General features: G+C 31.6%; 1 protein-coding gene across 1 annotated transcript; it reads left to right on the top strand.

Moving 5' to 3' along the window:
- The first annotated feature begins 7,504 nt into the window (after positions 1-7,504).
- Positions 7,505-11,335, top strand: LOC118056524 (sucrose transport protein SUC8). Its single transcript, XM_035068759.2, has 4 exons — positions 7,505-9,121; positions 9,907-9,970; positions 10,080-10,123; positions 10,869-11,335. Exons 1-4 carry the CDS (start codon positions 7,811-7,813, stop codon positions 11,046-11,048), a joined length of 1,599 nt encoding a protein of 532 aa, XP_034924650.1. The 5' UTR covers positions 7,505-7,810; the 3' UTR covers positions 11,049-11,335.
- The last annotated feature ends 433 nt before the right edge of the window (positions 11,336-11,768 follow it).

Raw genomic sequence — 11,768 nt, 5'->3', positions numbered from 1 at the left:
TGTTTTCTTTTAGGAATAAAAATCCCGACATTCCTTTTCTTCTCCTATTCTTCCTTTGTTCTTTCCTTACTTCTTAAGCCATCAATAGTTGTGAGAAATTTTTTTTGAAAAACTAGTCCAATTTTGCTCCCTCTGTTCTTCATTACCTGTTTTTTTTTTTTTTTTTTTTTTTTTTTTTTTTTCATTTTAGCTGTATCAATTAATAACTTTCTATTTCAAGGATGCTTAAGATTCTGTGGTGACAAATCATGACCATGTTAATTTCGTTTCCATCATTTTCCTAGTTTTACACGGTTTGCACTTTGCCCCCCCCAGCTTCCCCACAACAACACTAGAGAGAGAGAGAGAGAGAGAGAGAGAGAGAGTACCTCAAACTTCTACTAGAATCTGAATTTCTATGATGAATCACCAAGTAGATTTTATTTTGACAAATTCACTTACCTTGTGAGCTCAGCTCAAGTTTCCTCCTGCATCATTTTCTAATTTCGAAAAGAGGATGGGGAGGGGATCATAAAATCTTAATATTGTAGTTTTCCATACTTTGGACACAAAATAGCTCAATACGTTCATTGTATTAAAGTGAAGGTGTTGGCAATAATCCATCTATTTATGTTGCATTGGTTTTTAATATGTTTTTACATTAAATTTGAATTATAATATTATGAATAGTAATAAGTTATTTATGATGAAATATCTATTAAAATATAGAATTTGAAGACGGATAACTTGTTTAGTTGTTTTTATTAAATTGTGCTAAAGTGTTTGTCAATTAATTGTTTTTGTTAGTATGTTATTTTTTTATTTTTATTTTTTATATAAACTTTTTATGAAAGTTGATTAGTAAAAGGTATTTGTATTATCTTATGTTTTTTTGGACTTACACATGAGGGGATATTATAGTAATTTGTAGTAAAATTTTATTTTATTTTTTAGTTTTTTTGCGTTGACCTGAATCAATTAAGGTGATTTGAAATCGGAATTCTTAACTAGATTAATTTTGTATTAGGTTTAATAACTATAATTTGAAAGTGCATTTGCTGATGTTGTGGATTTTAATTTGATTGTCATATTGGTCTTGTTTTTCTAAGTTTTGGATTGCATGATGAGGGGAACTAGGGATTCGGTGAATTGCACTTTCACATCTATATTCTCGGCACCTCTAATATAGTAATCTAAGACCTTCCAATGTTATTCTTATCCTATGTAAAAGTAGGGGTGTGCATTGAGCGGATTAAGATATAGGACATTTAAATATTCCCATGCATGGATTAGATATATCAAATTATTATTATTATTATTTTAAAAAATAAAAAAATAATAAAAATACGCATTAAATACTTGCAATACGTACCCATTTTCTTCATTACTTCTTAAGAGACATCATTAGTGTCTTTAATTCAACACTCAATTGCATTTACATATGTTTTTTAATAAATAATATAACATGCAATAAAAAAAAAATATTAATCAAAATTATTATTTTTAGTTCATATTCCAACACCAAAACTAATGCTAAATTAGAGGTAATAACGGGGTTAAAATAAAGTAATCAAAGCAAATTGATTTTTTTTATAATAAAATTTATGTAAATTGTTGGATTTGGTACATAACATAATATTTACGGATCTTTGATAGAGGTAAAACAACTATACTTTTAATAATTAAAATGAAACAATCCTAATCAATGATTTCAAAGTGAAGCTGGGAATCCCATGAAAAGCCATAAAGAAAGTGTAAAAAGCAGAGGAATAGGGTTCTTAAATAATTTTAATCAATTTCGAAAATATTGCTCTTTCTAACGGTTAATTATAGACAATTAGATTAAGAAAAAAAATAGAAGAGAAAAGAATTAGAGCTAAGTACCCAAGAAGTTACATATAAAAATATTTAATCTTGCAAGTCGAGATATTTACTTATTATATCTGCTAAATTTATTTATTAAAATAATTTTTTTTTATTCAAGCAAATAATAATAGAAATGGAGATATAAATTAAATTGATTGAATAAAATAAAATAGCAAAAAAAAAACATTATAGAAAGTTGCATATATTAGAAATATTATCTATTTTTTTTTTTTAAAATTCATCTATACAAAAAAAAAAAAAATTACAGATGAATCATAAAAAACTTTGAAATTTAAATGTATAACAAAAAATACTATCATTTAAAAGAGATTCTTTTAAAGAAAAATAAAAGAGAGGGTATTAATTTACATATAAAAAAACAATAAAAAAACATTAATTTTTTTTTTAAAATAAAACAAATAATTTAAAAAAATAAAAAAGCAAATACCAGGTGCTGCTATCCTTGACAAACCAGGTCAACTTACCTGGCCCATGTCAACAAGTTTCGTGATAGGATGCGTAATTTTTTTTTGTTGCAACTAGAATGGAAGATTAGAGCCAAAAGGGTTTTTTTTTTTTTTTTTTTTTTTTTTTTTTTTTTTTTTATCAAAAACCCTAATTTTCAACCTATCTTAATCTAAAACACATAAAAAACACCTTAAATGTATAGTTAATTATACTTTCTTCATTGTCTCCACTTTTTTTTTTTCCAGTCATTGCAAGAAGCAAAGGATAGGAGACAGCAGGGTTCCTATGCCCGTAAGTTGATGAGTGCCTTGGCATATAAACTTAGATTCAGATTCCACACTAAGTTGCATCAAATCAAAGTCTATCGCATTGCACAATCAGCAAAAAAATAGTGTTGAAATTCAAGTTTCTTAGGCTCTAATCAATACTTGATAAGTTAAATCATAATTTTGCTGTTGTTTCATATAAATTTTCTTAAGATTTTCGGAATTATGGGAGAGTACATCACATAGTTCAAGAAATCGTTAGTTTAATTGGGATCTCTCATCATATATTATAATAATTAATTGTTGTCAAAAGCAGCACAAAATAAATGTTGTGTTTGGCGTTGTGTTTTTAAAAAAAATTAATTTTTTTTAAATTAATATATTTTTAATATTTTTAAATTATTTTGATGTGTTGATATCAAAAATAATTTTTTAAAAAATAAAAAAAAATATTATTTATATTTTTTTATTAAAAATATTTTGAAAAATAATTATAACCACACTCCCAAACACATATAATAATAATAAAAAAAGGCATAAGGAAAATATTCTTCCACATAAATACTTCATTTTTAATGAAGTGGAGAAGGAATATTAAACCCTGATATATCATCACTTCGATCAAAGTGAATTAAAAAACATTAATTATTTATCCTCATAATTAAATTTGTCATTAATTGATTCATTTATTGAGGGTGATTATCATCACATACCCAAATTAAAAAAAAAAAAAAACCCTAAGAATTAAAAAAATAATGTTCTTGTAAGTCGTCACCATATTCAACACAACATAACAACACATCCATCGAAGGTCCACAAGTAAATATCAAAGAAATCAAAATATATACACATAGTTAGTCAACTATGGTATATATCTCGCATAAACACCAATTTGTCTTCACCTTTGAAGAATGACGTTGGTCAGAATTATCAAAAGAAAAGGAGAATGTGGGCTACATGGAATATGTTTTTTTTATACAATGATCTTGATTCTTGTAGATGAACATTATTGAAGGAAAATCTCTCCCACTCGAGCACCTCATGGCATGGAACTATATATAAATAGCATGGGCGCATGGAGAGATTTGGTCATGTAGGTCTAATTATAAAGGTTACATTTCATTTTTTTTGGCCGTTATTAAACTATAGCTAGGACGTGTAAATCCATTTGTCCTAGAATGTAACTAGATCATTAACCCGTGTTATTTGTGAGTCGGGTTATTTTTTTTTTAACTTAAAAAATATTAAGATATTAGTAAGATTTTTTAGTAAAAAAATAAATAAATCATGTAAGGGTTGACTTGATGTTATTTAATTAACTTCGCAAGTTTAAAAGCAACCTGAACAACACGTTAAAATATAGTTTGACTCAAATTTCTTTTCAAGATGATATTTTTTTTCACATTAAGATAACAATATATTAGATTGACTTTGATCAACTCAAATTAACATGTCAAACCCGTAATATGAGTTATGAGATTATGATAATGCCATAGAAAACAAATCAAAACAAATTATAAAGTTTAATTTTCAATCAATTCAATATTGAAGGATAAAATAGAAATTAAAAAATCAATTAAAAAATGATATAAAAAACAATATGGGTTAACTTGTAAAACTTGCGACTTGTGTCATAAGATCAAGATAAACATATTATCGAAAAAAATTACAAAATTCAATTCTCAATCAATACAATATTAAAGGATGAGACTAAAAAAATCATTAAAAAAACATTAAAAAATGACCCAAGTCAATCCACCAAACCCATAACCCGGGTTATAAAACTAAGAAAACCCTCATTGAAAAAAAAAAACAAAAAAACAACCTAATTTAACATGGATTAACTTGCCAAATCCATGACTCTAGCAATGAGACTAATATAACCATATAAAGAGAAAATAAAAAAATTATAAAGGTCAATTCTCAATTTCAGATTCAATGTTGAACAATGAAATTTGTAAAAATTTTAATTTAAAAATGACATAAAAAATAAGCCAAGTCAATATGGGTTAACCCGTTAAACACTATTCTTGAGGCCGGAATAATCCCATAAAAATCAAACCGAAATAAATCATTAAGTCTAATTTTCAATCAAATACAATATTAAATGATGAAATTTGAAAAAAACAAATCAATTAAAAAAACTGAGTCAATTGGATTAACCTACTAAACTTGCAATCCAGGTCATGAGATGAGAGCAATTCAATAAAAAACAAATTAAATATTGAAGGATATGAGACCAATATAACCTTTTAAAAGAAATTAAAAAAATAACTAATTTAACCATGATTAAAATACCAAAACCCGCAACTTAGATCATGAGTCCAAGATATCCCTATATAAAAAAATAAAAATAGATTATGAAAATTAATTTTCCCAACCGACACAATATTGAATGATAAAATTAAAAAAAAAATAATTAAAAAAACATAAAAAACAACTCGAGTTAACTCAGGTTAACTTGTTAAATACTATTTCGGGGTTATGAAACCAAATTAAACTAATAGAAAACAAATATAACAAATTATGAAACATAATTTCCAACCAACTCAATATTAAAGGATAACAATGAAAAAAAAAAGTTGAAAAAAAAAAAAAAACACAAGCGCACCAGGTTAACTCGTCAAATCCGTGATCTATATCATGAGAGTGAGATAAATAAATAAATAAAATATAATATTAAAGAAGAAAATAAAAAAATAATAGAAAAATTAAAAACAAAGTATTGTTCATTGCTACAGTAATTTAAAATTTTAACGTATTGTTAATGTTAACTAATTAATTAATAATAACGGGTAACAATGTAGAGTGTACATAACTAGTAACACATTTTCCAAAAAGTGGGCACAAGTCGAGAACCAATAAGAAGCAAGTGACTCGCTCTCTCTCTCTCTCTGTTATCTCTTACGGACGTTGAATTTCTAGCTCCCAAGTCAATGAGATTTCTGACGACTTTCTCTCTCCGCTTTGAATTGCTGCTATTACAGTCTTCGGGGTGCGAAACTCTCACACAAACTGGATAATCTCAAACAATTTCACCATGCTAGATCTCATCAGCATCGTCATCCATGCGTGCTACCATCCATGCACGCACACACGATGATTCTTCGTAATCCTCTGCCTGCCTAGCTCCATGGACAAGACAGATACTCATCCATTTACATCGATCGATCGGTGTTTCCATTCGTTAATTTTGGTGTTGAGTGAGCGTAAATAATGGATCAAAACCCTTTAATTGATTCATTTACGTCTTGGGAAATTGATTTTAAGTGTAATGGGAATAAAGCAGCCCTTGTGGATAAGGCATCTCGATGCTCATATTATTGCATTCGTTACACTCGTCCTATGACATTGGAGAAAGCTGGAGAACTACGCATGGGAGTACTGTGTGGTTACTTTGCATATTATCATCCACAACTTCGCTTCCTTCAAATCAAGATGGCAAGAAGAATATATTTCCCATTTAAGCTTGTCTATCATTCTTTGGATATATAATACTCTTTGCTTAATCAAGTCGAGTACTCCCTTAATCCCAAATTAACTTCCCTTAATAACTAGCAAGATCATACTTGTATAAATATTAGTATCATTATAACATTTGCCTAAAACACCATCTCTTTTCTCGTATTAAAGAATTATATAAATCATATGTTGTAATTCTTATCTAGCTAACAGTTTAAAGTTTTAAATTGAAATAGTTCTTTAACATGATATCAGAGCCTTGATAACTAATCGATTACGAGTTTAAATTTTTACTATTTTTATTTATTAAAATTAAACACAAGGTAATTTGATTTTGTACAAGTTTCAAATTCAAAATATTTTTATTTTAAAAGGGTGTGTTAATACTTTTATTTAAGAGGATGTATTAAAAAATTATATAAATTATATTCTAGAATCTTATCTAATAATTTAAAATTTAAAATTAAAATGATTCTTTTTACGTGGTAGCTTCAAAATGCAAGATCATGTTTGATTTGTTGCGATATTGTTATGCACATTATAACGACGTATAAAAAACAGACAGGACTATCTTGCTTTGATTCTTCACTTGTACCTACGATTAGTCATGTTCTACATTGGACACTTGGACCTGGATATTGAATCTGACACCCCAAATACATGTATATACGAAGAAATTAAATTGAAGAAATTAGCAAAAATAACCAAATTCAAAACAAGTTTATGAACGTTGAACAACAGTACCCGTGGCAGAGATGGATCCTCAAATCCGAGCGAGAGGCAAAACGTTCAAGGTATACTATACTATATGAAAAAGAATGCGTGTGATTATTATAAAATTATATAGAAAACAACAAAAAATTAATATTACTTGGAGATTAATGAATTGAATGAAGCAGATATATTACCTAAATCGTGTTATGATTTTGAATTGTACCAACTCTTCTTATGGATATACATGAAAGTTGAAGCTAATAGGGTTTTCTTAGATCTGTGATGCTGTCCCTTTTACCAAACTTCGAAAGCTAAACATAATCAAGATGCTGAAATATGTTCTTTTTCTTAATTATTATACTTACGATTAAAATTGCACCTAACTATTTGGTGAACGAGACAGTAGACATACATAGTACTGTGCTAATTTGTTTTTAATTAACTCCAAAAATTAATTTATAAACAAGGTTTTAGATATAATTCCATATATTTATCTGTAATTAATATTCATAAATATATATATATATATATATATATATATATATATATATATATATATAGAGAGAGATCTGCTGCAAATGCTTTTGTAATCTGTTTAACGGCAAAAACTTAATATATTGCTGCAGTACAAGTGTCTCCAAAAATGGGATTCCTCATGCATGTTCTTCCATATATCCTAACGAAAAAAGACACAGCGATGTCAATAAATGACTGAAAGTCTATGGAAGAAAATGTGAATTAATGAGCAAATGACAGAAACAGAAGATTAGCGATGACTAAACCCTAACACTTGGCACCGTACAGTCACATACAGAACTGAGACCGAAGAAGACACGATCTTAAACGGATAAGATCATATTAATTTACCCACGCAAACTCTTTGTGCAAGTGGCCACAAACACTCTTGAAATCACCCCTTCCTCCCCCTCTACCCCTCACTTTCTCATCTTATAAAATCCCATGCAAACCCGCTTCCCTTTTCATCTTCAAAACACAATCTCCAAAACCCCTTGTTGTAAAACCAAGAAACATTTGAGATTGAGTGAGCTAGCAACATGGAGAGTGGAGTTAAGAAAGAAGACAAACCCCCTCCCTCCTCTTTCAATCTTCAACAACTGCCCCCCTCAGTAAAACCTGGCCCGTTAAGAAAGATCATAATGGTTGCATCAATAGCAGCTGGGGTTCAATTCGGCTGGGCACTGCAGCTCTCTTTGCTAACCCCATATGTGCAGCTTTTAGGCATTCCTCACACATGGGCAGCTTTCATTTGGCTCTGTGGGCCGATTTCTGGTATGTTAGTCCAGCCAGTAGTTGGCTACCACAGTGACCGCTGCACATCTCGTTTTGGCCGTCGCCGACCATTTATCGCGGCGGGGGCTGCTTTCGTCACCATTGCCGTGTTTCTCATTGGCTATGCCGCTGACATTGGCCACCTTTCTGGTGATTCCCTGACCAAAACAGCTAAACCGCGAGCCATTGCTGTGTTTGTTGTAGGGTTTTGGATTCTTGATGTTGCTAATAACATGCTTCAAGGTCCATGTAGGGCATTTCTTGCTGATCTTTCAGGGACGAATCAGAAGAAGACACGTACTTCCAATGCTTTCTTCTCTTTCTTTATGGCTGTTGGCAATGTTCTTGGCTATGCAGCTGGGTCTTACACTCACTTATACAAAATTTTTCCCTTTTCAAGAACCAAAGCTTGTGATGTCTACTGTGCAAACCTCAAATCTTGCTTCTTTATCTCAATTGCCTTGCTTTTAACGTTAACAATTCTAGCTCTCTCTTACGTACGTGAAAAACCCTGGTCGCCGGAGGGAAGTCCCGGTGAAGGCGGTGACGAGGAGGAGGAAGAGGAGGCGACTGGAGAAGCCAAAGAGTCGGTGCCAGCGCCCTTTTTTGGGGAAATATTTGCTGCTTTGAAGAACTTGCAAAGACCTATGTGGATCCTACTTTTGGTGACGTGTCTAAATTGGGTTGCTTGGTTCCCTTTCCTGTTGTTTGATACTGATTGGATGGGGAGAGAGGTTTACGGTGGTGATTCAAGTGGAAGTGCTGATCAACTCAAGATGTATGATCGTGGGGTCCGTGCAGGTGCATTGGGGTTGATGCTTAACTCGGTGGTTTTGGGAGTTACTTCGCTTGGTGTGGAGGCTTTGGCTCGTGGGGTTGGTGGGGTTAAGAGGCTGTGGGGGATTGTGAATTTTGTCTTGGCTATTTGTTTGGCTATGACTGTTTTGATAACCAAATTGGCTCAGTCCAACAGAAGGTACACCACCGTGAATGGAGGAACCCACCTCTTGACGCCGCCGCCTGGTATCAAGGCTGGTGCTTTAGCCCTTTTTGCCGTTATGGGCATTCCTCAAGCTGTAAGTTCTTGTTGGGCTAGCTTTAATTTCTTTTCAAGTATTGTTTCGTGAGAAAACTTGACATTATGAATTGAAATTTCAACATAAATTTGACTTCAAAATTAGTTAATTCAATTTCCATATAATATTTACACTTTGATTTTTTTAATTTTTTTTCTCATATAGTTTTTAACAAATTGATTGCTACATGAAAGGTGTTTTAGTATATATTTAAATTTTAAATTTTAAATTTTCATAGTCTTGTTCATTTTGTATTTGAATACTGTAATCACAGTTTTATAGTATAACTAGATAAGATAAGATAAGATAAAAAGGTTGATCATGAGCCACGTAGTTTCCAAATGGCTAGTTCTTGAGTTTTGATTCCTTTCAATGGCCATCCAATGCATGGACAGCAAACATTAACTGCCCTCGTCTGAGTTTCTTCTTGAATGTGTTTGTTTGGCTGGATTAGGCAGATTATGATGTTACCTAGCAACACTTCATTAATGAAAAGCCAAGATTATCAATATTTTATTAGGGGCATGGATTTAGTGAAACGTCTAAATTAATGGAGATATATCCAATATTAATGTGTGAGTCAGTGTGCATTTAATGAAAATTGTGGTAGCTACCGCTGAGATTGTTGTTGGAAAAGCTGCAACTGCTGTTTTAATGGAACTTGAAGAACATATCTTTAATTCTTTGAAAAACATTAATTTGATCACAGTAATCTTAAGTTATTAATTAGTAAAACAAGACTCGAAGATTTTCATGATTAACCAACGATGGCTAATGTTTTGCAGATAACTTACAGCATCCCTTTTGCTCTGGCATCAATCTTTTCTAACACCTCTGGTGCTGGCCAAGGTAAATTTTTTAATTCCAACCCTTTTGAAGAAAATGAAAGCAGTACTTTTTTGTGATTCGTAAAGTACCCTCCTAAACTGTTAATTCCCTTGTTCCAAATTTATTTTAGGGCTTTCTCTGGGAGTTCTCAATCTGTCAATAGTTATACCACAGGTCAGTGCTTCATGCTGTTAATGCATACTGCTGTTATAAATTCACCCCTAGTGATTGTTTTTCCAAGCATGATGCCTCCACAAGTTTATACCATATATTTATTTGATGATGATTTCTTGGAGTGCATTCAAATTGGATTCATCTTGAGCCCTAGCCTTGTAAGTCCTTCAGCACTGGACAATGCCACAGTAGTGATCTGCTGAATTGAACATAAAAGGAAAACAGTATTCCACAAGTATTATGCTTCTTTAATTAGATAAAGAAATCGTAGTCTGACAACTATGACCTATCTTTTTATGCGATGATTTAGTGGAATGTATGGAATGCCGCATCTAGACATGTTAGCATGGGCTACTAAAAGCACTCAAGGGCAAGCATTATATTGGTTTCGAAGTATGGGTGTAATGCTGGCTTATGAAATTATTGGAAAGGTTGCATAAACTTTTTCCAGACAAAACAAGGTTACATCTTTGTTCTTCTCTAACTCATGATATTCTGTGAACCACAAGAATGATAGACTGACACTTCAATTATGCGATTCCGTGCACCAAAATACAGAACATGAAGAAGAGAAGAAAAGAATCTTATTCAAATCATGGAAAGGAAAAAGAAGAAAAAACAAAGGGGATGTAATATGTTGATGGAAAGGAAAAAAGAAAGAAAAAAGAAAGGGGAGATAATATGTTGATTTAGAGATGCTAAATGATGATTTAACTCAATTACTGGTTTAATTATATTTTTGCAGATGTTGGTGTCTGTAGCAAGTGGACCTTGGGATGCCCTTTTTGGAGGAGGTAATCCACCAGCTTTTGTAGTAGGAGCTGTTGCAGCCGCAGTTAGTGGAATATTGGCATTCACCATGCTTCCATCTCCAGCTCCTGACATCCCCTCAAACAAAAGGGCTGTCAGTATTGCATTCCTTTGACTTGCAAAAATGTAATAATAGCAGTTGGCCTTCTCTTTTTAACTTCTAAAGACTGGTGACTGGACTATAATGGGACCTTTTTTTTTTTTTTTTTTTTGAAGATGTATCAAAGTGCCCTAGTGTTTGTAGTAATAGCTTAATCCAATGGCCACAAATGGCCATTTGAGAGTCATGTCCATATGGCTGTGTGAACTTGCTTGTCTAAGTGAAATATACGGTCATGGTTAATCCTATTCCCAGCTCTAATTATCTAATAACAATATCGTAGGGCAAAGTTCATTTCCAAACTTTTGTTTTGGCGTACTTATTTTGATTATTTATTGGGCATACTTATTTTTTTCGAAAACATGTACTGCTAACATAGGACTGACACATCCAGGGGGAAGCTCTGTACCATATCCAACATCTAGGCAATATGTTTTTCAGTCTACTGTGGTGTTGATGAATATTTATAACCTGTGATCGTGCTTTGAGTTCTGTTGGAACTGAAACCATGAGTTTTATAACCCTTTTCCTTTCTTTTCCTTCTTCTTTCCTTTCGTTCTTCTTTTTTATTGGGGTTTGGGGGGGGCTGTCAGCTGAACTGCTTAGTTTTTGTCTGATCAGCTTTTTGCAAAATGATGTTGCCATCATAAGAACTTGAAGAATGATTCGAAATGCTGGCATTTGAAAGTTTTTGCAAGCACAATTTGAATTCATATCCATTGATGCTTCTCTTTT

Source organism: Populus alba, chromosome 19 (genome assembly GCF_005239225.2).
Source record: "Populus alba chromosome 19, ASM523922v2, whole genome shotgun sequence".
Taxonomy (NCBI): Eukaryota; Viridiplantae; Streptophyta; class Magnoliopsida; order Malpighiales; family Salicaceae; genus Populus; species Populus alba.
This window is presented reverse-complemented; position numbering and strand designations above follow the sequence as displayed.